Genomic DNA, 26,587 nt, shown 5'->3' on the forward strand with positions numbered 1-26,587 from the left:
TATCAAATCATTGAGGGACCCTGAGGTTTTAAAATAATCTCAATCAAAGTTGTTGATGTTATTATTCTGACAGGCTCTTTCAGGCAATACTATAGGTACTATTTTTTGTTTGTTTATTTATTTTGCACAATGAAGGAAAATTGCTTTCTGTTGCAACATGATTAAAATATTATGTACATTTTACGACAGAAGAGACTAAAGAACTTCTGCAGTTGGGCACATATCGTTGTTGGTTATCGGCCCAAGAACTCCAATTTCATGCATCCCTAATTGTTACTAACATTAGTTCACCAGCCTTCTCTATCCAGGGTTCTGGGGTCTGCGAACAACGGGTCTACATTGGTAATGTTCTGGATTAAAAATTGGAGAAACCTCCAGTAGTTCCCCACCTGCTGAGCTCACAAACCAGGTTTATTCTGATTCAGTGGACTGGAGGCACAGCCATGTCTAGACACTTTAAATGGAAACAGAGACATAATTAAGGTGCTGGGGGAGTTGGCTTTAACTTGAACTTAAGTGGACTTTCCAATTCAAAGTCATCACCCTCCACTTTAAGAGGATGAGAGAAAAGATAGCACCATCACCCTGTTGGTTAATGGCACATAAATAACACACTTAAAGTTTGCTGAGGCTGCACCTGGTTCAGACAGGCCCTCCACAAATCACACTTCTGAGTACAGAGGCATTAACGGGGCGGAGGGTCTGCAGTAAAACCTGCACACTGTGTGGGCTTAAGTTTGCTGTTTGTTATCATCATTAGCCATGACAGCTTAAACTGTACGTGGATGCTTTATACAGTTTCACTGCAGTGAATACTTGTCACACTTGTCATCGGCAGATAATAGTCTCTCTCTGGTTGAATGACGACAACATGACAGGCCTAAATTACACCACGTCATAAACACTAGCACATTCAACCTGCACGCAACATCGACCAGACCCACGCACCATTGACGTGCTGCATGTCAAACAAAACATTAGCCTTATGCATCACCTGAGGTTCAAACTCGCATCCTCAGACACAAAGACTGAGCCCCAATCCTGATGAGCTACCGGTCAAGTGTTAACGACTAATTGGCAATTAGTTAGGCCGATAGCCAACAATAGCAACAAGATCACTCACAGAGCACAGACCTCTACCAAGGCTTCAACTCTTTATCACCTGTGTTATACGTACCAGCACCTGAAATGTTAACATTTTGATTCCACTGGTACACTCTGGAAAGTTCGCCGGTTCATCACAGGGTCACACATGGAGACAAACAACCATTCACACTCACACCTACGGTCAATTCAGAGTGTCCAATATACTTAATCCCCATATTGCATGTTTTTGGACTGTGGGAGGAAGCCGGAGAACACGGAGAAAACCCACACACACACACAGGGAGAAAATGCAAACTCCATGCGAAAAGACCCTTGTTGCAACCGGGGCTCGAAGTTGGGTCTTCTTACTGCAAAGGCAAGAGTGCTAACCACTACACCAACCGTATGGCCCGGGACTGAACCATGTTACATTTAAATAGCCACCAAATTTGTAATCTGGACCAGTTCTTGTGGAAACTTTTATTTTATTTTACCAAACGAGTGTCTGATCCTCCGCATATAAGCATATTTCTTGAGAATTTTATCATTTATTGTGACGTCGTCAGCGAGTAGATTCTTACCAAAATGTCGTGGGAGCAATTTTTCGATTGCGATTAATGCGATTAATCCGTCAACAACTGTAGACAGGAAGTTGCTAACAGAAAGACAAACTCACAGAAAAATCTTCGCCTATGAAAACATAACCTTCGTCATTAAAAAGTCATTAAAAATGTGAACACATGAAAGTTGCCAAAGTTTATTAACCATGGCAAAAGCAAATGTATGCATAACTAACTTCCACCCATACCTGTAACACCTGACATCATTTTGAATTGGTAAACAATCTCCAAGAGATTGTATGGTAAATTACTTAAAACCTTATTTTATTACTTGTACTTGAACATAAATCTCAACTACATGGTTGGGATTTTGGAAAATTTAGTTGGGACCTAAAAGAAATCTCCTGTGACCCATCAGTGGGTCACGAACCAGCCTTTGAGAACCACTGAGTTTGTGAAATGGCTAATTAGACCAAAACAGATGTCATACTAACTGCAAAGTTGCTTAAAGGTTTTGTGAATGATACTGGCATCAGTACAAAGTTGTGATATTGTTGTTAGGGCTACAACGAGTATCTGATGTCGCAAAATGTGTGAACCAAACATGGAAATTATGATGTTTGCAAATGTCTCCTTGTGTCCACAAGTCAAAATTATTCAATTTTAATGATTTCTTCATTACATGGAGCAAAGAAAACGGAAAATATTCACATTTAAGAAGCTGAAAAATGTGCAAAACTGTTCCAATTATTGAAAAAAACACTCACAAACCGATTAATCATTAGCTGATTAATCAACTTGTTGTTGCAGCCCTAACTGGTATTGTAACCGACATTAAAACATAGTAACTTAACTATGTTAAGCAATTAACTACACCAGTTATCCGTTAACTTTAATGGTGTGCTATATGTTTGTTTATGTACGAATTTGAATGTGGGCCTCGGAAAATTAGCTAAACCGTTTGAGAGTTTCAAACTTTTGGGGGGGAGTTGAGGACGCTCTGAATTGGTCGGTTGCTGTAGCGCCACTATTAACGACTAAAATGCTCTACTTTTATTTTGAGGAAGTTTGGCTTAGGACTTGACTTGTGTAACTTACTAAAAGCAGAATTTACAGACGCCATGTTCACTTACCACGGTGAGCGCAGCGAGAGTTCAGGTGTCTTCTCCACCTGCTCCAATCTGCAGTCTTCTGTCCTCGAGACAGCAACAGGTCCAGGCTCTGCTCTGACTCGCAGCACGAGGACAAAAACAAGACACAGAGTCACTTTCCTCCGTGGAAGTGTGGGAGCAGCGGCAGCGACGAACACGCTGTGATGAGGCTCTTAATCCCTTCTGTGTCAGGCTCTCGTCTGCTGTAGGGTGGCACGCGCGCGACAGAGAGCACCACCTGTGGCTGCGCGCGCAGCGGAGAAATCACTGGAGAGTGAGTGAGCTCGCGCGCTGCCATGTGCTGTTACCAAAATAAGGGTGTTGACCCGAGGGGGGGGGGGGGGGGGGGGGGGCGTGTCAGGAGGAGAGGAGAGGAGATAATTGAGACATTAATCTGAAATGACTGTGGTCGCTTTTTTGTGTCCGCGCGACCCCTACTGACGGAGTAGAGTATAGCACCACGTTGGCATCGACTACAGTGTAAAGCAAACTTTTTATTTGAGCACAGTTTTTAAAGAGTTTCTAAACTAAAGGTTTCTGCCTTGTTATGTACAGTGCATTGATATATTGTATGTTGTGATCCTTGAAAAAAAATTTAAAAACATTTTTTTTTAATAAAAAATAATAATAATCTGATGTTAATCTCAGAATTTTTGAGGTTTAATTTTTTTTATCATTATTTTTTGTTTCCAAAAAAAGTTCATGTGGCCTTAATCCCCTTCCGTAAAAGTTAGAATTCTGAAGGGAAAAAGTCTGAGATTAATCTTCTAATCTTTTGTGTGGCCCTAATCTTGTTCCATATACTTTAATCTCAGAATCCAGGCTGTTTTTTAAAAAAAAATGTTTTTCATGTGGCCCTAATCCCCTTCCATAAATTTACAACATAAACCGTAGCAAATTTGTGCAAAATAAGTTTCTGACTATTTTCACTTCTACTTTTAACACCATATATATCAGTTTAAATTAGATATTTTCAAAAGATGTTTGTAAAAAAAATAATCCCAACTTCACTGTATGCATTTGCACACTAATCTTCATTAGACATCTATCAATATTTGATGAGGCAAATTAAATAACTTTTAAAAACAATAACTCTTCATCTTTTTTTCGCAGATAGAGTAAAAGTGTCTCTGTGTCTCGCTCTATACTGCCCACCTGTGGTCATTCTATGGAAATGAAAAATCAACCATGCACTAAATACTAGCATATATAAATTGTATCTATTGTATTTATATACATATATAGCAGTAAAAAAAATCCATCCATCTTCTACCACTTTATACTCCACATCATAAATAAAATAAACTTTTTACATATGTAATTCCTCACACTGTTCAGTCTGTGTATGTCCATGTGAATACATATTTGTGGCAAACACTGTTTTCACTGTACACATTATTGTATTGTAATTTGTTTTATATATTACTATATGTTATTACACACATACTTTATGTATTGTGTTTAGTATTCATTACCTTTATTTTTAACTATTTGTGCAGCTGTAAGACTGAAAGTATTACCATCATTAGGTGATAGAAATATGTAATGTCAAATATGTAATAGAATTCCCTGTGCTGGGGCTTTTTACTCCTATTGCAGTTTTTTTTATCAGTATCACTTCTTCTTTCTTTATTTAATTGACCTTGTGGTGTTTTGCACAAAGGTAAAGAAAATGTGGTTTAGGAATAGACAAAGTGAATAACAAGTTTCTGTGTGGCTGTGGAACAATTAAAAGGCCTGTTGTTAGTGTTGAATTAATATGGGGGAATAAAAAACACACACACACACAAGAACACAAAGGTTTCTTCAGAATCACTCTGTAATGTCTAATTGCTTTAAAAAAAAAAAAAAAGGTGCGTACCATACACGTGAGATACATTTTCTTAAAAAGCAAATATATTATACTTTTAATTGGATACATGTTACAGTCTGTACAATCATCTCATATTTTTATCTAAATATGATTTGTCTTTTCGTTCTTTTTTTACACTGAAATCATGAATGAATCATAGCAAACTGACTTCATGACGACGAAGAGAGATAACATTCCTTGAAGGCGGCGCTGGCACGGGCACGAGTGTTCTTCTGAATACTGTTTTTTTCGTTGTTGTTTTTCAAAGTGACAATGGTAACTCTCTGAGCAGCAGAGGTAAACATTGTAAAAACCAGTGGCAGCAAAACGGAGCAGAAACACAAGAGTGCTGGGATGGTTCAGTGTAGAATTTTGCAAAAATATAGATTTGGCACATAAAGCATTACTTTTAAAAAATATACCATACACATAATTGCTGTGGAGGCATACATTTATCTTTAGCTGTTCAACACAGATAATAATGTAGGACAAGAACAACTTCCTTTAGAGCACAGAGCAGAATAGGGCTGTCACTTTTTACTTTTTATGTCGGATATTTGTGCAAACTTAGGGGGGACATTTCAAACTTCAAATGTATAAAAACCTGTTGGAGTTATAGCGTAGAAGCACAGCAGACTATCTGAAGTAATTATTGCATGATCCACCAGAGGGCGCTTGGATTTGGACCCATTGAATGCCGTCTTTAAACATCAAAAAAATGCGACAGTAATCATTTTTATTCTGCTTATAGACTGTATGTAAAAAAAAAAAACAGTTATCCAGTTTCCAACACGAAAGTAACCATATACTGATTAGTCACCAGGGGGCGACCCCTCTGTTTGCAAAAAGAAAATTAGCCTTCTTCCCAGTTGATGTACAGCATCATTAAACATTTTCTTCCATCTTCAATCAAAACATAATGTCAATTTTGTTCATTTTGTTCCCACGTAGAGTTAAAAAAGAGGATAAAATACAGCACATATGAGTGGAGCTACTATGCTATTAAGACACGTCTGCCTTAACGTCAACATGGCGCAAACTAATCTGTAAATCTCAAGGCGCCGAAGTAGAAAGTCAGTCTCTGATTAGTGACGTCATGACTGGTTCCTCTGTAAACATGGAGGACAATTATGACTCTGAATTTCTGAATTTGTGTCTAAGTATCTCAGGTTCTACACCGCAGCAAATTAGCCAACAAATCTGCTGACTCACTGTTAGCTTAGCTGTTAGCTCCAACCGAGTGAGGTTCTTGTGACCTCCTAAACTAGTAGTAAAAGTAATAATAAATAATGTCATGTTTGCGTGAATGTATGTGTGGTCAAAGGTGGTCGAGTGGCTACCACTGTTGCCTCACAGCAAGAAGGTTGCTGGTTTGAATCCTGTGTGTGTGTATGTGAGTAGGCATTCTTTGGGTAATCCGGTTTCCTCCCACAGTCCAAATAGATGCAGAGGTTAATTGGACACTATCCAGGGTGTGACCCCGCCTTTCGCCATATGTCAGTTGGGATTGGCTCCTCCCCTTGTGACCCTCGTTTGGAAGATAAAGCGGTAGACAATGAGTTGTGTGTGTGTATGGGGGAATATCCGACCGTCTCCAAAGGAACAGTGCGTCATGAAATATTCGTTCAAACCTAATTTTTGTTAAAAGTGACAGCCCTAGGACACAATCTGTCTCTTTACTTTCACCTTTGGCAAATCATCTGCATGACTTGAGGGACAAACATCACACACACAACAAAGCCAAACAGTCTAGATATAATGAACACATTTTATAAACATGCATTAATTACGTTCGCTCTTCTGCAAAGCCCCTTTTTAAAAGGCGGTAAACTTATCTTGACATGTCCGAGCCCTTACTGTGCTGCTGAGCACACTTCTACAGAGGTTCATGTTGTTTCCACAAATTTGCCCAGGGATTGGTTTTTTTCAGAGATCGGAATGGAAATCTGGAGGAGATAATTTGAAAAAGGAAAAGAAAATTAGTGATTCAACAAATGCTTGGGGCGGGGGGTGTGTGTACCATCCTCATTCACATTCGTCAGCAGTGGTTGGTGCCGGCATTGTGGGGACATCAGAAGTGGACATCTGTGCTGTTCAGAGGCAAAGAATGCAAATTTTCCTGCAGCTGCAAATAGCTGTGGAACAAAAAAGACCATTCTTTGCATGTGAAACAGTATCATCAGCATTCATTCTTTCCTGTGTGTGTGTGTGTGTGTGTGTGTGTGTGTGTGTGTGTGTGTGTGTGCGAAAACACTCTCTGAGTCTCAGTGCAACACACACTCATGCAGGGAAGTGAGAAACCACACACGGTGCCCCTGTCTTCACCTCACTTCTGGGAAACAGAGGAAACATGCAGGGTTTGGACCAAACCAGGCTGTGGAGTGTGGCGGGTAATGGAACGACCCAAATGCTGCAGGGGTGTCAAAGCTGTTTCTGTCAGAGTGAACTGAAGCGAGAACTCGGGGCTCGTTTTGAGTCCAGACAGATGCGGGTGAGTGAAGGGAAGTGCGGGAGTCAAACTGGTGCCACGTAATTTCCGGGAAAAGTTCCAAAAGCACGAGTCCTCTCTGACGTACCTACAGAGGAGAGAGAGAGAACACACGCTGTAGCCAAACAACACAAATAAATACATTCTAAAGCAACGCAGTATTTCATAATGTCCACTAGAGGGAGAACTGACACTGAGAGGTTTTGATATTGAGTACAAGGAAGAAATACCTCACTTTTTGTTGATTTTTATTTAAATTGTTTAAATAATTTAGAAGTTCCCATCTTGAACAATTTTTTGTAGTGTAAATTTAATTAAAATTTTATACATTCAAAAAAAACAACTGTCAAGGCTTCATACAAGACTAGAAAGGTTTCATGAGTATCAAATTTATATAAATCACAGTCTCCAAAGTCACCAAATCTTAAATAAATAATTTTGGATGATGGTGAAGTGACATGTAAAAGAGGTTTCCAAACCCGTGGCCCTCCAGCCCCCTTTCATGTGACCCAAGTTTTTTCTTTTGTTTTTTAGTATTAGATAAATTTCACATCATAAATATATTTTTAGCATGAACTCTATATTATTGTCCCTTGTCAACACAGACACTTTTATTTTTGAAATTCTGTGAAATATTCTGAGAAATATTTTAGCTAGTGAATAGTTTTTCCTCTTTTAAAGTTTTTAACTTTACCGGCCCCCTACTGGCCAAACTAGACGCTCAGTGGCCCCAAGGTCATTTGAGTTTGAGACCCCTGTGTTAAAGGGATACCGCCCATTTTCTGAAGTGGCACTGACCTGGAACAGGTATGATACACACAGTATAAGCCTTCCATGGTACAAGGAGATTGAGACTGGGAGACACACGAATATGACTCTCTGTGTTTGTCAGTATAGTGATGTTTGCATCTTGTGTTGTGCAGTGGCATTGTACCAGTAAAGGTATGATAGTTTTGCTTGACATAGCACATTTCCAGATGAAAGGCACATCATACAAATTATATTAAATCATTTCTATTCATGAAGACCAAACAGAGGCAAAGTTACACACTGCAGCTTCAAATAAAAGCCCCAAACCAAACGTTACATAATCCTTCGTTGTTGTTTTTTATTTGATAATAAAGTTCATTCATTCTTACCTACAAACCAGCCATCGTCACATTTCTCCATCACTTGTACAACGTCTCCTTCTCTGAGCTCCAGCTCATCTGAATTCTGTGGTTTGTAGTTGTAAACGGCCTTGTACCTAAAATTGAGAATATGAAAAATATTACAGACAAATTAACAGAGCTGCAGAAACACTGCCGTATATGGTGGAGAAAAAAAACAACAACATTTCAATCTCATGACGTACGGTTGGCGCTGGCCCACTGTTGCACCAGTTTGTGGCTGGGAGTTGACGTGTGGATTAGACGGAGCACCCTAAAAATACATAAAAACCTCATGTCAGGCTTTATGAAGTGATTAATGACGAAGCACATTCCTGTCAACACAAACAGTCGGAGCACGGGTGAGGACATGCAGCGGGAGAGAGCGGACCTGTGAGGGATCAGTGTGTCTGGAAGTGTTCTCCACGGCGCCTCCTGCTCTGTGTGCAGACGCTGACTGAGTGGACGGTGAAACGGCTCGAGCTGTGGAGTTCTGTTTGGGAGAGTGAGTCCCAGACCAGTGGCTGTTCTGGTGGGTGGTAGGTGACGTCGTTTTGTGCGGGCTCTGGGGCCACGGGTAGGCCGTGTCGTTGGCTGTCAGTGTGGGGGAGCGCGACTGTGAGAGTGGGCTGCCATACGGTGCGGGTGAAGACGGCTTCAGTGGGGAGTGCTCAGATCTGGGGCTGAGGGACGTGGGGGTGAATGGTGAGCGTGGACAGGGTGAGTGGAGTGGACGGCCCGGACTCTGGGGACCGGGCGACGTGGGGGACATGGGTGAGTAGTCGTCAGAGGAGGAGTATCTGGTGCGAGGCATCTTGTTGACCTGGACGTATGTGGCTGGGAAGATGCCGCTCCGGCTCGTCCCCGAGATCCTGCCCTCCAACCACTTGTCATCAACACGCCTGCTTATGCTGATCACTTCACCCTGAGGAAGGATTAAAACAGATTTAGCAGTTTAAATATTTTTAGTAGGGCTGCAATACAATGCAATGATATTATCGTACAACAGCTTTTCCTTGAAAGAAATGCACTGTCAAGGCTGATTGTCAAATGTTATTTTCAAAATATCATAGGTGTGCAAGCTCCATGGAAAATATTTTTGCCCAAACACTCTTATACAACAAAAACTGAGAGTTCCAGAATTGAATTGAATTGAATTAAAGTCCTGCTTAACTTGAGTAGATGTTTAAAAATACAGTCACTAATCACTACTACCTTTTCTGTTGTTTTAGGCAAACACTGAGGTGAAAAACCAGCATCCACACAAATGCCAATTCAATCACTTAGTCCATCAATTAAACAGTTTGCACATCACTCCCACAAGTGTTAATTTCTCCTTAATTATCAAAATAATTGACCCATAAGTCCAAAAAAAGTCACATACTATATATTCTGCTGAGAAGCTTGTGTTATGATCTGTGGTTGCTTCACTAGGTCAGGTCTGGGTTCAGTGATGTTATGTGACCCAAAGGATAAGGTCAGCTGATCACCTAAATACACTGAATGAGCAGGTTTTTCAGGCTTATTTTAAGATGACAATGCCAGGATTCATCATCAGGCTCCAATTGTGAGAGAGTGATTCAGAGAACGTGAGTCATCATTTTCACACATGGATTGGCCACCACAGAGTCCACATTGATAATCTCTGGGAATGCGCTGGAGAAGACTTCATACAGCAAATACACTAAATCATAAAAGCTAAGATTTTGGCAAAAATGCCACAGTGAACGCGTCTCGTAATCAAAGCTGAAACAAATCTTTGGCCAGACAGTGTTGATACTTAACATCAAGAGAAATCATTGCGTGTGTTTTTTGACAGTCAACACAAACAAGAGAGTAGAGCAGCATTAAACAATCATGTGGCTGGACTTAAAGCAACATCAGGTTACGTTTGACGCACACAACACAGCGCAGGAGCACACGCTGGCAACTGCCCACATGCTAATAGGAAACAACTAGAGAAAGCAGGGAGAATAAAAACCTCAGCCAAGGCTCCTCACTTTCATACAGTGTCAATACAATAACATTTGAAATTCCTGCTCTAGTGACCCACACTTTAATAACTGTAGCTACCGCCTACTGCTTATCTCAGCTTATAGTCAGCTAACTCTCAGTGTTAGCTTAACAGCAGTGAAGGAAAACACACAGAAAAACGCTTTCTTCTAACCAAAAGTTAAGAATTTGCAACTTATTATTATGGAAACCAGACTACTAGACCTATCTTGGATTTTTTTTTTCTTCTTCTTCAGAGATAAGCTAGCAACCCTCTGTTTCTCCATCTTGTGCTAAGCTAACATGCAAGTTAGCCTTTGTAGCCTAGGGGGCTCAAAGAGGAGGCACTTTATGGACTAAAGTATTGGGAGGCCTGACCATTACACCAACAGGGTAATGACGTATTCAGTGTTCTAGTTCATCCCAAAGGTACTCGAAGGGGTTGAAGTCAGGGTTCTATGCTGGCCAGTCAAGTTCTTCCACACCAAACTCCAAGTCAAACCATGTCTTTGTAGTCCTTGCTTTGTGCACTGGGACACAGTCATGTTAGAATAGGAAAGGGCCTTCCTCAAACTGTTGCCACAAAGTTGGTAGCATAGCATTGTCCAAGATGTCTTGGTATGCGGAAGCGATAATATTGTCCTTCATTGGAGAAAAGGGGCCCAAAGCCTGACTGAAAAACCCTGAATTCAATATTTCAAATACTTGTTTTAATTCATCTTTGCTTCTGCTCCAGTGTTTAGCTAGTTCTGTCAACATTAAACGATTGTGCTCACTTACTTTACGAAAGGACAGTTCAACTGGTAGATCAGCGTTGAAGTTATAAAGAGCTACAGCTTCCCCGTAGTCCAGCACCTGCAGAGTGGGAGACTTTATAGGTGTCGGCTTCTCTGTAGGAGCAAGAACCTTTGAAGACAAAATGAAATAAGAGGTCTTAGATAATAATCACATGAGGAGAGGAACGGTATAAAACGAAAGACAGGAAATGTCTCACCTCTACATAAGATGTGGGGAAAATCCCAGCTCTTCCGTGATGTTCTCCTTCAAACCAATTGGCATCAACCTGCCTGTGGATGTAAACAATGTCTCCTTTCTGCAGTGTGAGCTCCCTGAGGAGATGATAAAGATCATTTTCTTAGATACAATGCTGCTTTAAACCCAATTTGCTATAACTTAATGATTATAAGCTCCTCATATTCCTCACTTGGGCGACTGAGCCTTGAAATTGAACTTGGCTCTCGCTGCTCTCTGCTTTATCTGTAATAAAGAGCAAATTTGTTGACCATTTTTTAACAATTAGGAAAGTATTCAGATCACAAAAACAAAATGCCAAAGAAATTGAATTTTAAAAGATTTTCCATGAAAGTCAGAGAGACGTACCTTTTTCTCCTCTTTCTTAACTGGAAGCTCCATGGTGTCATGGGCAGGGGAAAGACGTTCTACTGTGGGAACACAGCGGTAAGAGTCTAAAACATGCCTGCTTTGTATAGCATGTTGTTTTTGAATGATTCTGTGAAAGCAATCACAGCCTTGACAACTGCGCTACTGAAGTTCAAAAGGGATTTTGAGTTTCCAAGGAAAAACAATTGGACAAAGCTAATCTTTAATCAGGTCTTTTGAGTCTCACTTCCTATTTTTGTGGGCTTCCTCCCCACCCATCTGCAGCCGCTTCTGTTTCTATAGGAAAAATGTGCAGAGGCTTTCCATGCTCACATTAGCCTGATGTGAAACACCAGAGCAGCAAACATCCAGGGCAATAAAAGACACGCACCAGACTATCAGAATACATTAGATTACCACAAGATTTCATCAGAAGTTTGATTAATTGGTGGCTTACTCACTGGAAGTGTGTTATAGTTTAAAAAAGGTCTAAATTCGTATTTAAAATCATTGTCAAAGGCAAAGGGGATGTTTGCATTAAGAGTTATTGGAAGAAAAAAAAGGTAGAAAACTCTTTCCTTACCATAGGTGGGAGCAGAAGTCAGTGATGTGCCAACAGAGCGATGCACAGGCTGCTTTGGGGCTGAAAAATTGCTGAAAAAGCAGAACAAATTTAGCTTACTCGAGACCGAAGGGTTTCTAATGACAACAAAGGACAGACAAGCACATCTGTAAAGCTGCTGCTTCTCAAAGTCAAACATACTTCCTGAGTAGAGTTGATCTTCCAAGTCAGGTTCTATAGAAACGTGTTAAGTCTAAAATGGAACAGGCTAAAAAGTGTGTGCATCATTGGTTGATTAACTGGTTGATGTTACCAGTTGCTCTTGAAACGTTAGCTTGTAAACAAGAACTTGGCATATTAGCTGCTGTTCATGCTAACAAGAGACGTCAGCTAACCCTCATACATGGCGTGTTGCAGTTGGCCGGAATTTCCTAGTTCCTAGTTGGAAGTTGGAACCCCAACTCAAGCTTCCAAGATATTGTATGTGCAAAATCCCAGGTTGTTAGCGACTGGTATGGCTAAAAATGGCTAACAATGATGTTTGTACTCGTGTTTTTTTCCCCAACTTCAATTGGAACGCAGTCAACTCGGAGGTGATGTCACTTCCAGTTACTTCCAACAGTATGTGCAGTCAGTTTTGGCAGAATTTGAAGGATTCTACGTCCTGGAACAGTCCTTCATTTGGGTCTGATGTAGATGACCTACTGTAACCTTCTTTTGTGTCGTGTGTGTGTGGTTTTCTTGCAGATGTATGTACAGCACACCTGTTTGCAGCTGCTGGTTTGAATACACTAAGATAGAAATTAAACAGATAATCACACAGTTAAAAAAGAACGTGCTGGGACTCATGCTGCTCTGTATTGGATCAAGTTTATGGGGCTGACATTTTCTCCACAGCTGTGACAACCTGCATTCATGAGCACAATCAGGAGCCAAGTCATTTCTGGATTAAGAATTAAACAATAACCCGAAGCTTCCTGCCAGCTGCGTCCTCCAAACTTATTTGCATATTTCCAGACAGTGTCGAAAATCTTTCCACAAATACAAATTGCCTGGACAACGGGCAACTGTAAATATGGACTGTCATCAGTTTCTTGTTTTGGACATCACTTATCCACTAAGTAGGTTATGTTTTTGGCCATGTGTATCTGTTTGTTTGTCTGTCTTGTGACCAGCATAACTTGAAAAGTAAAAGATAGATTTGGATGTGATATTTTGGGGATGTAGGTTATGGCCCAAGAAATAAAAGATGAGATGTTGGTGACCAGGATCTGCATTCAGGATTTTTAAAACAATTGTGAAGCTTGTGAGAGAGGGGAGTGTTTTAAAAATGTGGGAAACTGTGTGGCTTTGGTGGAGGTTTGTACTCGCTGGGTGTTCCTCTGGTTCCATATGTCTCCAGCAGACTGTAAAGAAAAAGCCGCTCCTCCTTCTCAACCAGAGAGGTCAAAACCTAAGAGATCAACTGAGCCGAGTCCAGAAGAAAATGCCTCACACACGTGGTGGGAAATGTGGAATGTTGTCTCCTCTGTTTGAAGTAGCAAACACTACTGATGAGTACTTGAGCTTGTTAAAGTTCACCAGCTTCCTAACAAGTGTGTGTCGCACGGAGAGTCACCCGATCGAGTAACAGGTAAACAACCTACAATGCTTCTTTATTAAAGCAGGAAGCAATTGGGCAATTTCTTCTGCTTGATGAAGCAATATCAAAGAAGATTAAGGACGCTGTGAGTGTTGTGTTCAGAGGTCTGTTATATGACTGACCTGGGACTTTCTCCTAACCTCCCCTAACTGCACAATGACGTAAAACCACTTTCAAACTGCTAAACATCTCCATCAATAACATGATTAAACTGTAGTTATTCTTACAGGGTTCATACTAATTATTTAAGGTCAAATTCAAACACTGTCACTGTCCATTTTCAAGCTTTTTCCAGCTCCCTACAGCTACATACTGTATGAATATAAATACATACAAATTGGATTTTGTAATGCAGAACAATTCAAAAAATTACGTTTTAAAATAAGTGGAGAAGTTTTCATTTTACAACTTGTTTTTATTTCTACGTCTAATAAGTAAACTACTCAGTCAGATAGTTATTTGTTGTGAAAGAAATACAGTTGTGATTTTAAGCTTCTTTATAGCATTTTATGTCCAAAATGCAAGCACGTTTATCTCTTGAGTTTACTTGTCCAACAAAAAGCCAAAAAAGAGCACGAAAACACCAAATGTTTATATGTTAATAGACCCCTGTATGTGTATTATCCACACACATTAGACCCAATAGTAGTGTATTTTCAATCACTGCTTCATCATAGATCTCTGTCATGTCAGTTACATTATGATGCAGGAAAAAAACACTTCTTATCCAAGTTCTTTTGGTAGAAAACTCCATTTTAAATCATAAAAAGCAGTTAAAAGATCATCAAAGACGTCCCAAAGACAACTTACAAATCCTCACTTCCACTCACTATGACGTCACTGACCTGTAGTTTGCAGTTCCAGTCTTTGGAGCAGCTGCTGGATCTCTGCCTCTGGCCTCCTGCAGAACAGAGTGAGCGTTAGACAGCAGCCGTCTTCTTATAAACGCTCAGCTCGGAGGAGGAAATCTCACAACAACTCAGACAAAGTGGAGGTGCTGACCACTCCCAAAGGAGCAGCAGAAGAAATCCCCAGGGTCCTATTTCTCCTCGAGCTACACACAGCACCACTCATGATCTGTCTGGGCTGCCGGTGAAATTTCAGGCAAATTAAAAGCCTGTGAAGCTGATTTTAATCACAGCAGCATGAGAATCAAGTTTAAAGTCAGGATTACAGCAAAAGCCGCTCTTGAAAATAAGTTCAAAACAAAATAGTTAAAAAATATGATTTGTTAAAGGTCCAGGGTGTAACATTTATGAAGCTTTATTGCCACAAAATGTTATATATTACCAATTAATATGTTTGTTTAAGCATATTATCCCTTTAGCCTTCGACTAAGCCTTTTATTTGTACTTGGGCACGGGCCTTGCTTCCTCAGTTTGTTGCAATCTGCATTCTCACCATTAGATGGCACTAATTCTTACACACTGGACCTTAGAAAGAAAACTGGGATTTGAAAAGTTTGTCCTTTTTTTTCGGCAGCCAGTGGGTGAAGGGGGCGGGGTTGTTTGCAGGCGGGTGATTAACAGAGCAGGTCAATCCGAGCGTAAGGCAGGCAGGCGACATCGTGGACCACAGGTCACCCAGGTACCATACGTGGTCAAAGGGAGCAAGCAGAGGGGGTCACACTGAGGCTACGGCCATGATCAGCCATGTTTTCATTCAAAAACTGCATTTTCAGATAGAGACGATCTGAGTTTAGCTCAGTTTCAGTGATCGGTGACATAAAAACATAAATAACGTGTGTATTCAGTTGCATGTGTGTGGTGTAAGAATTAGTTTTTTTTACATATAATCAGTTAATCTGTGAATTATTTCCTTGATTAATTGATTAAATTGATCCCTAAAATGTCAGATAATGTTGGAAAATGATGATCAGTGTTTCCCAAAACCTTGAAATGATGACATATTTTGTCCACAAACTAACATGTATTCAGTTTGAATGATTTCTTTGTCATATGGAGCAAAGAAACGAGAACATATTCACATTTAAGGAGCTGAAAAACCTGGAAACTACTTTTAACTATTAAAAACAACACTAAAACTGAATGAATATCAAAATAGTTAATGATTAATTCAGTAAATCATTAATCGTTGCATCCCCACGAAGACAGTGTGTGTTTGTCCGTTACTGTGTTGCGTGTTTTACTGTATGTCCTGTCTTGTGTATTTATACTTTTTTCGAGTATTTAAGGGTTTATCTAAGGGTTTGCTTCTATTTATTACATTGTGTATTTTACGATGTGTATTTTATTTAATACGATGACAAATGACAATGAATAATCATGGATGTGAAACTGAGCCCTGGAGGTTTTTATAAGAAAATAACTCTTAAACAGACTAAAAACTTTGGTTAATGTGGACGACAGGTGCATCCAGAGCACAATTTATGCGTTTTTAAATGAAAACATTGCCGTATGGAAATAGCCTGTCACGCAGCCTTTATGGGGTGGGGAAGGTTGTGGGAGTGAAGGTGAGATTCTGGTAGATTGGAGGAGATGCTTCGGCAGAGAGAGAGTCAGGAGGGGAGGGCTCAGTACCTCACCCCGGCCTCGATGCTGCGGCTGCTGCTGCTGCTGCTGATGCTGCTTCTGGGAAAGTCTCCTCTCCAGACCCTGGATCTCCGAGTCCAGCTCAGCCTCGAAGCGACTCAGCTCAGAGACCAGACTGGCCTGAGCCCGAGCAACGACGGAGTTGGAAGGGCAAAGTTAACACAGCATAACACACACAGTCCTCTTTGGATGACAGAAAATGGAGAGGCTCACCTCCAGTGAGGGGGACTTTGGTTTCTCGGGCTGTGTCTTCGGAGATAAATACGTCTAAAGACAGAAAAAAAGACAGGATAAGTTTCTGTTTTCATGAATATATGAGTGCATGATTGCATGAGTACATATTTTCTAACAAAACATCACAAATTAAGAGAGTTTAGTTCACTTTCACCTTTTCTGGGGGGTAAAAAAACACACATTCAAGAGGCATTACTTTAAAAGGAAAAAGGAGTCACAGACACTCTTTGGTAAAACATTAACTGAATGTCTCTCTGGATGCCAAAGCCGTCCCCTCAGTTGGACGCCGTCCTCACTAAAATCCCAGCTCCAGCACCAGATATGGTCTTTGTGCACTGCTGCTTTTCTTAAAACGCTGTTCCGGGGATAGAACACCGACCGCCGTCATAAAGAGGAAATTGAATAAGTTCCCATGCTGTGAGCCATTATACTGCACAAGAGGTTAACACCATAATACACATCACAAGACACTTCGGCTTCTGTTGGGAGGCGGGGGACAAAGATTCCTTTGCTCTACATGTGTAGACACAAGGCATAGCGTGCAACAGATCTGGGACAATGATGTAAAGGCCATTAAAACACACACACACACACACACACACACACACAAAGCCACACAGTGGTACAGTAACTGGCACAGCAAGAAGGTCATCAGTTTGGATCCCGGTTCGAACAAGGGCAAGACTTTGCATATTCTCCCCGTGTGCATGTGGGATCTATCCAGGTACTCCAACTTCCTTCCACAGTCCAAAAACATGCAGATTGGGGATTACTAGATTAAGTGGACACTTTAAACTGACTGTAGGAGTGAATGGTTGCTCGTCTCTGTGTGATATCTGTGATTACCAAACCTAAAAAAAGCCTCACAAACCCTCTCAAAAATGTCTCGATCAAGAGAGAAGCAGAATGAGATGTGAGACAAGTGATCATATTTTCCCGTTTAAGGGACCAAAATCGTAATGTTCTTGCTCTCATAATATGTTTTTACAGTGCATCATAGAGCTTCAGTAGCTGATGTCATGCAATCCCATCATACAACAGGAAGCGGAACAGTAGAATCGTCAGCATATACAGAAAACCAGGCTGAAAACAAATAATTGGCTACAAAAGATAACCTTGAAGAAAAAGTAATAAAAGACGTGAATAAACCTGGTGGAAAGCAGCAGGTATGACGGAAGAGGTAACACAAGGACTTCGGTTCGAGAAAAGGCGCCGATCCTGAAAACCTTAACTTACGTTTCACACATGGGGAAACTCCTGTGATCCGAGCCAAAAACAACAACTATACAAACAATCAAAGCCGAGGAATTACAGCTGGGGTCAAAGAATCCCACAGATTAACATTTCTCCTCTGCAGAGTGAGGTCGTACCTGACTGCTGCTACTGCTGCCGCTGCCTCCGCTGCTGCTCTTCCCTGGTTCAAAGTCGAATATGCTCCTCGGCTGAGTCGGCTGCTTTCCCAGGTCTGACAGCTTATCTACGTCCTCACTCCTGAAACACAACACCCCAACACACACACACACACACACACACACACACACACACACAGACAGAGCATGGACAGCAACTTAATCACGGCTTCATTGTGAGTGCCTGTAACAACAAATCCAAACTTGTCCCGACTCCCACACGTTTTTCCCTCCACTGCTCTTGGCCTGACTTCTTTAAGGTATTCAGCTGAAGACGTCACCGACGCTCACTATCAGATAAAAGACGCTGTAAATGCACATGGGTGTGTACGCTATAACAAGCAATAAAGAGAAGAACAGTAAAATAATATTAAACGTCAATGAATTTCCAAAGAATCCATGCTTGCTCCCAGTACTGTGTGAATTTAAACTTTATTAAAGACTCAGATGAGGGTGTATAGATGAAAATGAACAGTAGGGGGCAGGAGATGTAAAATCAGAGTCATGAGAGACGAAGAATGAGAAAGTGGTACTTCATGACGTTTCTTGTCTTTATGCTAAGCTAAGCTAGCTGGTTGCTAGCTGTGTCAATCACATCTATTGCTTTGAAAGAAGAAAACGTTATGTTCCTGTCAGTTCTCCAATCATTTATCCAATAATAGTTTTAATTAGCGCTGTGTAAAAACACTTTGTTAAACTGCCTGAAGGTGGAACAGTTAGCTATTGTTGCTTTGACTGAATGTGCCATGTGGTGATGGTCTTTGGACGTTCTCTGTATGTTGTTCTTGTGCAGGTGAATATAAAAGTGTCATGTAGTTCTAATTAAAAACTTTCACACAGTGAAAATCAGGTTCACTTAAATATAAGAAAACAAGCTCAAACTGCCGCTAGCTTACGTTGCTAATGTAGTAATAGGAGTCAGTTGTCGCTAAGGGGAAACTTGGACTTGGTAAGGTAACGTTAGATATTCATCAAAAACTTTACATTGTGTTTTGGTAGTTAGCCCTGGGGGAGTCAACACAGATGAAAATGAAAAAGAACTTTAAATTTTAACATCGTGACGGGACAACAGCTGAGCATTAGCCTCTGCTAAATTCTAAAATTTGTCACTAAATGTTCTTGGTAACGTCTTCAGACACCTGCTGTTGATCATCTCTGCATCTTTGCTTACAGTTAACTGGACTGACTTATTGAAAACCAGGAAGCAACTGTACATCGTCAATTCCTTCTTCTTGTTCCTTGTTTCCAATGCATGCTGGGATACGCTAAAGCCTTTTTTCATCAAATCCATAAACACTCACCAGTCTGGTAGAGCTCCGTGTGGCGTCAGTCTGAACAGATTCCCGTCTGCGTCGTTGTTTTCGTCTGTGTTGGCAGATAACCGGCTGAGTCCTGCAGATCAGAGCACATCTTTACGTCTTTAGTTTAAACTGATTATGTAACAAATGACTGGACATAAACGTGGACGTTAGTGGATTCACTTACGTTCGGCTAACCATTGATCTGACTCTTCCATTTCAGATTCTAGTTTGAAAGAAAAATGTAAACAAATTAATGTATTACAGGTATACCCATTTTTTTCCTTGCACCCCAACCTGTCGAGGCAGATGCTGCACAACTTTAAGACTGTTTTTTTTTTAGGTTTTTATTCATGGTAAAATTATTTTTTAATCTTTATTGACATCAAGTATCTGCTCATTGTGTAAACTTCTTTCTTTCCAGTTGTGTACCACAGTAAGTTACGTACTACAGCTTTAAATATCACAATAAATATCATACTCTGGACTCAGGTTAGCCAGGTATTATTGTATCATGAGAATCTAATATTGTTATATTGCTATTATTTGTACAATACCAGTTCCTTATAATGACACCATACCTCTATGTCCATATGTGTACATATATTATTCATAAAAGTGCTGTAGTTTCTCAGGTTAGAGCTTCTTTCAAACGACCGATCAAATCCAGGTTTTGCACTTAACCACAGATCATCATCAGAGCAACCTCAAGTTCCCCAGTTAAGGATTCCGAGACGGCTGCCACCACACAAACACTACCATTTTTACCGCTAGTAGCATTTCTGTCGTTATTGTTTCAAAGTAAATGATTTGTTTACACGAGTACTGTGTTTAATTTTAATCTGTAGTCATGTTGCTACACTATTTGTGTGCGTGAGATACCATTGTTATCGACTGTAGAACGCAGTGAACTCTGGGGTAACGTCACTCCCAGTTGGAACGCAGCTTTATTCTCGGTGCTTTGAAGTGCTGTTCTTCTTCTTCTTTGACAAATCATAGCGAGGCCGGCAGTTGAAACAATTTCTCCAAAAAACCTCCTTAAACACACACAAATAACCAGGAATGTGTTTCTATGACGCAACAGGTAAGTGAGAAAAACGAGGAGCTGGATTCTCCCAGGGCTGAGATAAGACGCTGGATTAGTGTCAGAACTCATAAAACAGAATGACTTAAGACTTTAAGGCTTTTTCATTATGTCTCTATTTTGCCTCTGCAATAATCTGTTGGCTTGATGTTGGACCTGACACTGACAGAGAGGAATTCACCCTGCACATGAGTGTGTGAGAAGAGGAGGATGAAGAAGACGAGGAAGAGGAGGAGGAGGAGGAGGGACGTCCTTACCCTCTGGCTTCTTGTGAATCTGTCTGAACATGCTCTTGTACCAGTCTCTGGGCTTGTTCACACTCTGGTGGAAGAAGAGAGGGGAGGAACAGAAAGTAAACAAACCTGTCCAACAAGGCTTTAAGAAACGTAATAACAGAGATGTTTTTATTTAAAAAGGCTGTAAAAAACATTTAATAAGGCTCGTGTTTGAGATAAAGCGACTCACGGATCTGGAGGCGATGGGCATCCCGGTTTCATCCACTGGACCGATTCCAGAGTACTTGATGAGTCTCTCTTCTCTGGCCGGCGTCCAGCTGCGCGGTAAAGTGGACGAAGCATGGACGCCGTTGGACAAACCACCTGATGGAAACACGGGGATTAATAAACTTTATTGCTCAAACCACCAGAATACAGAGTAAATCAGTTTAAAAAATGCATTAGTTGTTTTTTTACATCTTTACTTGACATGCTTTATCCTTCTTTATGGATTTAAATGTAACTGTACAGCTCTGGACAACCGCATGGTTTATAAAAGTGCTCCATAAATCAAATTGGATTTAAATTGGGTTAAATCCACAACGGTTCAATTGCCAAATATGAGTAAAATAAGAAATAGAATAAGAGAAAATATGATTAATATATTAATATGATGAATATAATAAGCAGAACAATCAAATAAAAACAGTTGTATATTTATAAATATGGGTAATTGTGCACATTAGTGAATATTTTACATGTTATTGTGTCTGATTGGGATATCAAATTCAACCCAGAAAAGTCATACTAATAAAATTAATATCTAATAACACAAATAAAATAAGTAAATAATTTTTTTTAAAAAAGTACAACAACTACAGCAGTGACACCATTGGGTTAAAATTACAGATTGCATATAAAAATGGACACAGTAGAAAAAGTAACAGTCAGCCACCAGGGGGCGACAGCTGGTTGCACAAAGAAGTCAGTTTGAATGAAAGTCTATGAGGAAAAGGAGCTTCTATTCTTTTTTATGAACATGTTTGTTTTTTTGTTTTAATTGTGATTTCATGAGATTCCAATGACCTCACATTAAATCTGCACCAGTGCAACAGGAGAACATTCCAAAGTTTATTATCCTAAACATTTACAGATTTCTATTTCTTGAACCCTGTGATTTTAAAAACACCTACCATGTGACTGAGAGGGGCCATAATACGATCCAAAGCTGAGAGTTCCACTTCCATTTACATCAGGGACCTTGAGATAATAATAATAATAATAATTATTATCATTATTATTTAGATAAGTTCATACACACACAGCTCGGTGTAAATGACAGCTTTAGCACTGGAAAAAATAATGTAAAAATAAAAATGCTGATACCTAAGAAAATAGGTATAGTTTGAGATTTGAATGTTCTATAGATTTTTTTCAATAGAAATAATACAGCAATTTATATTAAATGGTACAAAACTGGACATAACAAAGGTATAATTGTTTAAATTCAATTGTATATCGCACCCTGTTCACCGGACTCATAATGTGCATGAATGCCCTCATATTAGAATAAAAACAATACAAAACAACTACATAAAAACACATGCTATATCTAAATCTCTATCCCTTTCTTCTACATATATTTTGATATAATAAAAGAAATCCATTCCCTCCACTGCTCCACATGTCCACAGGGTGGAGCACTTGTTCACTAAATTCCACACACAGTGATGAGCTCCAGCCTCCGGGACGTTCATGTGCTCACCTTGAACTCTCCAGATGGCTGCTGTGCTGAGCGGAAAGGGCTCAGCGGAGGAGTGGGGAGTCCGGGGGAGATGACCACTTCCTGGGTCATCTCTGGAGAGGTAAGCATCCGCTGTCCCGAGGAAACTCCGGGCCCCTCGGAGTGGTAGATGATGCCCCGGGAGCCATTCGGATCACCGACCACTTCCACAGGCTGCTAAACACACACGACAAAACAAAAACAAAGTTGTGTGAACTCTGCTCCTGTCATGTTCTCCTGCTGGCCCTGAGTAAACACTCCTCTCTGTGGGAGGTCAAGAGGACTTGTTAGCAGCTCAGTTTATTCTCCTGGAAAAAAGCTGAGCTCTGTGGGGGGGAGGGGGTCCCTCTGATGAAAAGGCCCCCTAATTTATTTAAAGCAGGACCAGTGGGAAGTGCTGCTCCTCCCACTTCATCATCTCTCGCTCCACGACTACAGAAGGGCCTCATTGAGTGGGGGGGGTAGTGGGGGTGGGGGGGCACAGGAACAGGAGAGGACCATTATGAGCCCATTAACTCTCTATTCACTGCGCCTCCCTTTTTCTCCAGCCAGGGGGCGGAGTCACGGCCAGAGAGGTTGGGAAAGGGTCGCTGGTGTTGGCGTTAAAGTCCAGCAGGGCTAGAAGTTGTTTCGTGGTCTCCATGGTGATCTTTTTACCTCCCCCCCGCCTCCCGCCTCCCCCCTCCCTCCCACTCATCACGGCGAGTCTTGAGCTCTTTCTATTGGAACACGACATATTTCAATCAGGTGCTTTGGTCTCTCTGTGTGGTTGCCAGGTCATGGAGGTCATGGGAAAAAAAAAAAAAGACCCAGAGTCTTTCAACTACAGCGGCCAACGCTGCAACTGTGGTCTGTGTCAAAGGACTCGACTGACCGGTCCACACGAGAACGAGTCCAGGTGAGAGTTTATTAGAAAACAAGCGTTTTCTTGTGTAGACAACAAATGCCAAAGATGCCGCTTTGGGAAAACGATCAAGTCATAATCACACATAGTTCACATAGTGAATGTATGTAACGTTTACTTCAAATTCAAATAAACCTTTTTTTTAAAAAAATAAATAAATAAATAAATGGTTTGTACATAACCCGGCAGCATTTCAAAAACGATGGTCCTCGTCCACACGGAACTTTCCAGAAAGACTTTAAACGCTGTGCAGTACATGTGCCAGGTCTGTGCGTCACCTCATTTTTGTACGTTCTTCTTACATTTAAAGGGGGTATACGCAAGATAGTTATTGTATTAAGTCAGGGGTGTCCAAACTACGGACCACGGGCCAATCCCTGCCCTCAGTGAGATGTTGTCCAGCCCCGCAGCTTTGGTTATATAATGTGTTATTTATGGCCAGGGACTTGGACAGTATATGCACTCATCTCATATTATGTTATTTGACTCCAGATGTGGAGTCTTTTCATTTCAGGGAAAGTCTGGCCCTCGGAAATCTTCACATTATCAAATATGGCCCTCACCCCTGTATTAGGTTAGAAGATTAAGGAAACTGCAGACTGTTAAAATAAATGTTAGTCTAACTGAAACAGTAGTCAGAATAATTTGCTCCCAAAGTTAATAAATCACACTCTCTGTCACGTTTGTTTTTTAGTCATCATGTTTTTTCTCTGCAGTCGTTGTTGTTGCTGCTCAGAGCAGAAACACTTTCACTGTCGACATGTGGAAATGTCCAGTGTTCGGAAAGAAAACAGTTGGTGTAATATTAGCTCTGGGTTTCTGGAAACTTTGGAAAAGAACGCTCTACAATGTTTTCAATCAGGATTGCAGTACTCGTTTTAAACACTAGAGGCCACTGTTGTACATCATTTGACAGAAATCACCTTTTAATGAGTTTATCATGGCTTTACCTGAGACTGCATGTGATCTGTTATGGTCCTTGTGTGATGGAGGTCAGATTCTTCCACTCGGCATCAAATGTATCTGCAGAGACAGAAAAAACAAACATTTTTTTTATGAGAAAACTTTGATTTGTTTTACTGTAAATAAAGAAAAATTCCAGACGAGTGGCAATTTGCCAACCAACAGTATAATTCATGCTTTGTTTTTCCCCTCAATATTATTCTTACTTTATTACTTTCTATTCACATAAATAAACTAAAAGTTGTCCAGTCCAATCCCATGTCGTCCTGATGGTGGCGCTGCAGCAGACATCTGAGTTTCAGAAGTTTAAAAATGACACAGTGCAGCTTTGAAACGTGCACTAAAATGTAGGATCATTTCTGAAGAAAGGTTTTAAGAAAACAAAGAGAGTCTTTAAATAAAATTAAATAAATAAAACGTGTTATTTCTATTTGCTATAGGGGACAAAAATCACAGACAAAGATTTTAGATTTGTAGAAAATAGAGAGCACCAGACAGTTTGACTGTAAACATATACATACAAAAACTTTCTGAAAACATTTTCTATATTAAAACACCAACATCATTTCTTTGTCAAATACGTCCACATGAAACTTTTCTAATACGGTCTTGTTAACATCTGCATGCATGGATCTCATCATGGTCTCTGTGTTTGGCTGAGTCATAGCGACATAGTTTCACACTCTGCCTCATGTGATGCAGCGAGAGAGTTCACATTCTAACGTGTAATACCTCATTGTCTTTCAATTCTTCTGCTGCTCGTTGCTAAAAAAAGAAAGAAAGAAATGCCCGCATGGCCTCGACCCCGCTGCTGCTCAACAGCTGTATTGTTTTATGAGTTTCACTCGGTGTTGTCTCATCGTTTCAGCGGTAATTCTGTGTGAGACGTCTCCATCTGATCTTTAATCAAAGAAAGATTAAATCTCGTCACACACAGAAAATTGCCAGTTCATGACTGATCTCCTTCAAGGTTAAAGTGCGGAAAAAATCCCATTAGATTTTGTTTGGCCAAACATTTTCTCTGAATTTTGGGATACAGATGCAAACCTTCATATAATATCCTTTTACATTGTAAGTTTCTGTCACAGAAAACTGTTTATGTGAGGTACTTCCATTATATTATATATTAAATACTACATACATAATATTCTAATATGAAATGTACTGTTATATATAAACATATATGTGTGTATATATATATACATATATACACATATATCATATATACATATACATATGTATACACATATATACATACATATATATACACATATATACATGTGTGTATATATACATGTATACACACATATATAGATACATATATACATATATACACATATATACGTATACATCTCAGCAAGTATACATGAGAATTTATTGCAAAATATTAACCTCTTTTAAAAAATATAAGTCTGATGGGGCCAAATTAAACTCATTGGTGGTCCAACTTTGGTCCACGGGCCCCACTTTGAGCAACCCTGGTCTAGATTGATGCAGAGAATCAATCTGAAAGAACAGTTCAAATCAATCTAACAATCCAAATGCAGAATTAAAGTTTTCAGGACCTAACGTAGCGTGTTTTAGAGAAATATTTTGATAAGGTTCAGACATGAAGATAACGATTCTCGAGTCACAGCCTCTCTCTCGCTCTCTCTGCCTTAGATCACAGATAATAGAACATCAGACATTACAACTGTTCCATTATCCCACCCCACACGAGTAGGAGGAGAGGAGGAAAGTGAGCGTCACCCAGTTCTTCTTTCCCCCGGGTTGCCATGGAAAAACCCACCCCAAAACAATGAGCGTGACTCACATGACGGCCTCATTATTTCTATAATCATACAATGCTGTAAGAGACTGGAGTCCGGGGGACTGCATGTCTGAGAAGGTCAGCGACTGAAAGTGAGGATCCGCTCAGAATTCATTAAATATATCCGTTATATCCAATCTAATTCATTCACAAAGCACATTCAAAACAAAACAAGTCAAACAGAAGCAAAGTAAAAGACAAACAAAGCAGAAAACAACTCAAACTGCCAGAAAAACTAAATACGATACAACTTAAATGCTTAATTATGTGGAAGGATTGTGATATTCTATGTGCAAACTATGGGATTATAGCTTGACAAGAGTGAGGCTTCAACAACGGCAGCAGCACAGATTCCACTGATGAGTTTTCCATGTGGTATTTCCAGCTGAGCATTAGTTCATAATCATTGTGGTGAGGACAGAGAAAACTATACGCACTGTGTCTCTCTCTGTGTGCACGAGGTTCAGAGACAGA

At 40.3% G+C, this 26,587-nt stretch overlaps 2 protein-coding genes across 10 annotated transcripts in view; both read right to left on the reverse strand.

Annotated features, from left to right (window-relative positions):
• The window catches only part of pdlim2 (PDZ and LIM domain 2 (mystique)), a 51,884-nt gene extending 48,804 nt beyond the window's left edge, over positions 1–3,080 (reverse strand). The window contains exon 1 of one of the 2 annotated variants that reach the window (XM_058637177.1): positions 2,780–3,080. The gene's annotated coding sequence lies outside the window, so the exon portion shown is untranslated. The remainder of the gene's footprint in view (positions 1–2,779) is intronic. The other variant, XM_058637176.1, reaches the window with a different exon arrangement.
• Positions 3,081–5,644: 2,564 nt separating this feature from the next.
• The window catches only part of sorbs3 (sorbin and SH3 domain containing 3), a 35,082-nt gene continuing 14,139 nt past the window's right edge, over positions 5,645–26,587 (reverse strand). For 2 of the 8 annotated variants that reach the window (XM_058636204.1, XM_058636205.1), the window contains exons 2-21: positions 24,291–24,363; positions 22,419–22,610; positions 21,847–21,913; positions 20,904–21,037; positions 20,696–20,759; positions 19,542–19,580; positions 19,358–19,448; positions 18,018–18,138; positions 16,627–16,680; positions 16,402–16,533; positions 14,707–14,762; positions 12,241–12,311; positions 11,658–11,719; positions 11,482–11,534; positions 11,272–11,386; positions 11,058–11,183; positions 8,677–9,210; positions 8,492–8,559; positions 8,277–8,383; positions 5,645–7,225 (exon numbers count right to left, since the gene is read on the reverse strand). In XM_058636204.1, coding sequence (XP_058492187.1) covers positions 7,164–7,225; positions 8,277–8,383; positions 8,492–8,559; positions 8,677–9,210; positions 11,058–11,183; positions 11,272–11,386; positions 11,482–11,534; positions 11,658–11,719; positions 12,241–12,311; positions 14,707–14,762; positions 16,402–16,533; positions 16,627–16,680; positions 18,018–18,138; positions 19,358–19,448; positions 19,542–19,580; positions 20,696–20,759; positions 20,904–21,037; positions 21,847–21,913; positions 22,419–22,610; positions 24,291–24,302 — 2,160 coding nt within the window. In that variant the 5' untranslated portion in view covers positions 24,303–24,363 and the 3' untranslated portion in view covers positions 5,645–7,163. Of the gene's footprint in view, positions 7,226–8,276; positions 8,384–8,491; positions 8,560–8,676; positions 9,211–11,057; positions 11,184–11,271; positions 11,387–11,481; positions 11,535–11,657; positions 11,720–12,240; positions 12,312–14,706; positions 14,763–16,401; positions 16,534–16,626; positions 16,681–18,017; positions 18,139–19,357; positions 19,449–19,541; positions 19,581–20,695; positions 20,760–20,903; positions 21,038–21,846; positions 21,914–22,418; positions 22,614–24,290; positions 24,364–26,587 lie in introns of all 8 variants that reach the window. The other 6 variants (XM_058636202.1, XM_058636203.1, XM_058636209.1 and 3 more) reach the window with 5 other exon arrangements.

This window comes from Solea solea, chromosome 8, assembly GCF_958295425.1.
Source record: "Solea solea chromosome 8, fSolSol10.1, whole genome shotgun sequence".
Classification (NCBI taxonomy): Eukaryota; Metazoa; Chordata; class Actinopteri; order Pleuronectiformes; family Soleidae; genus Solea; species Solea solea.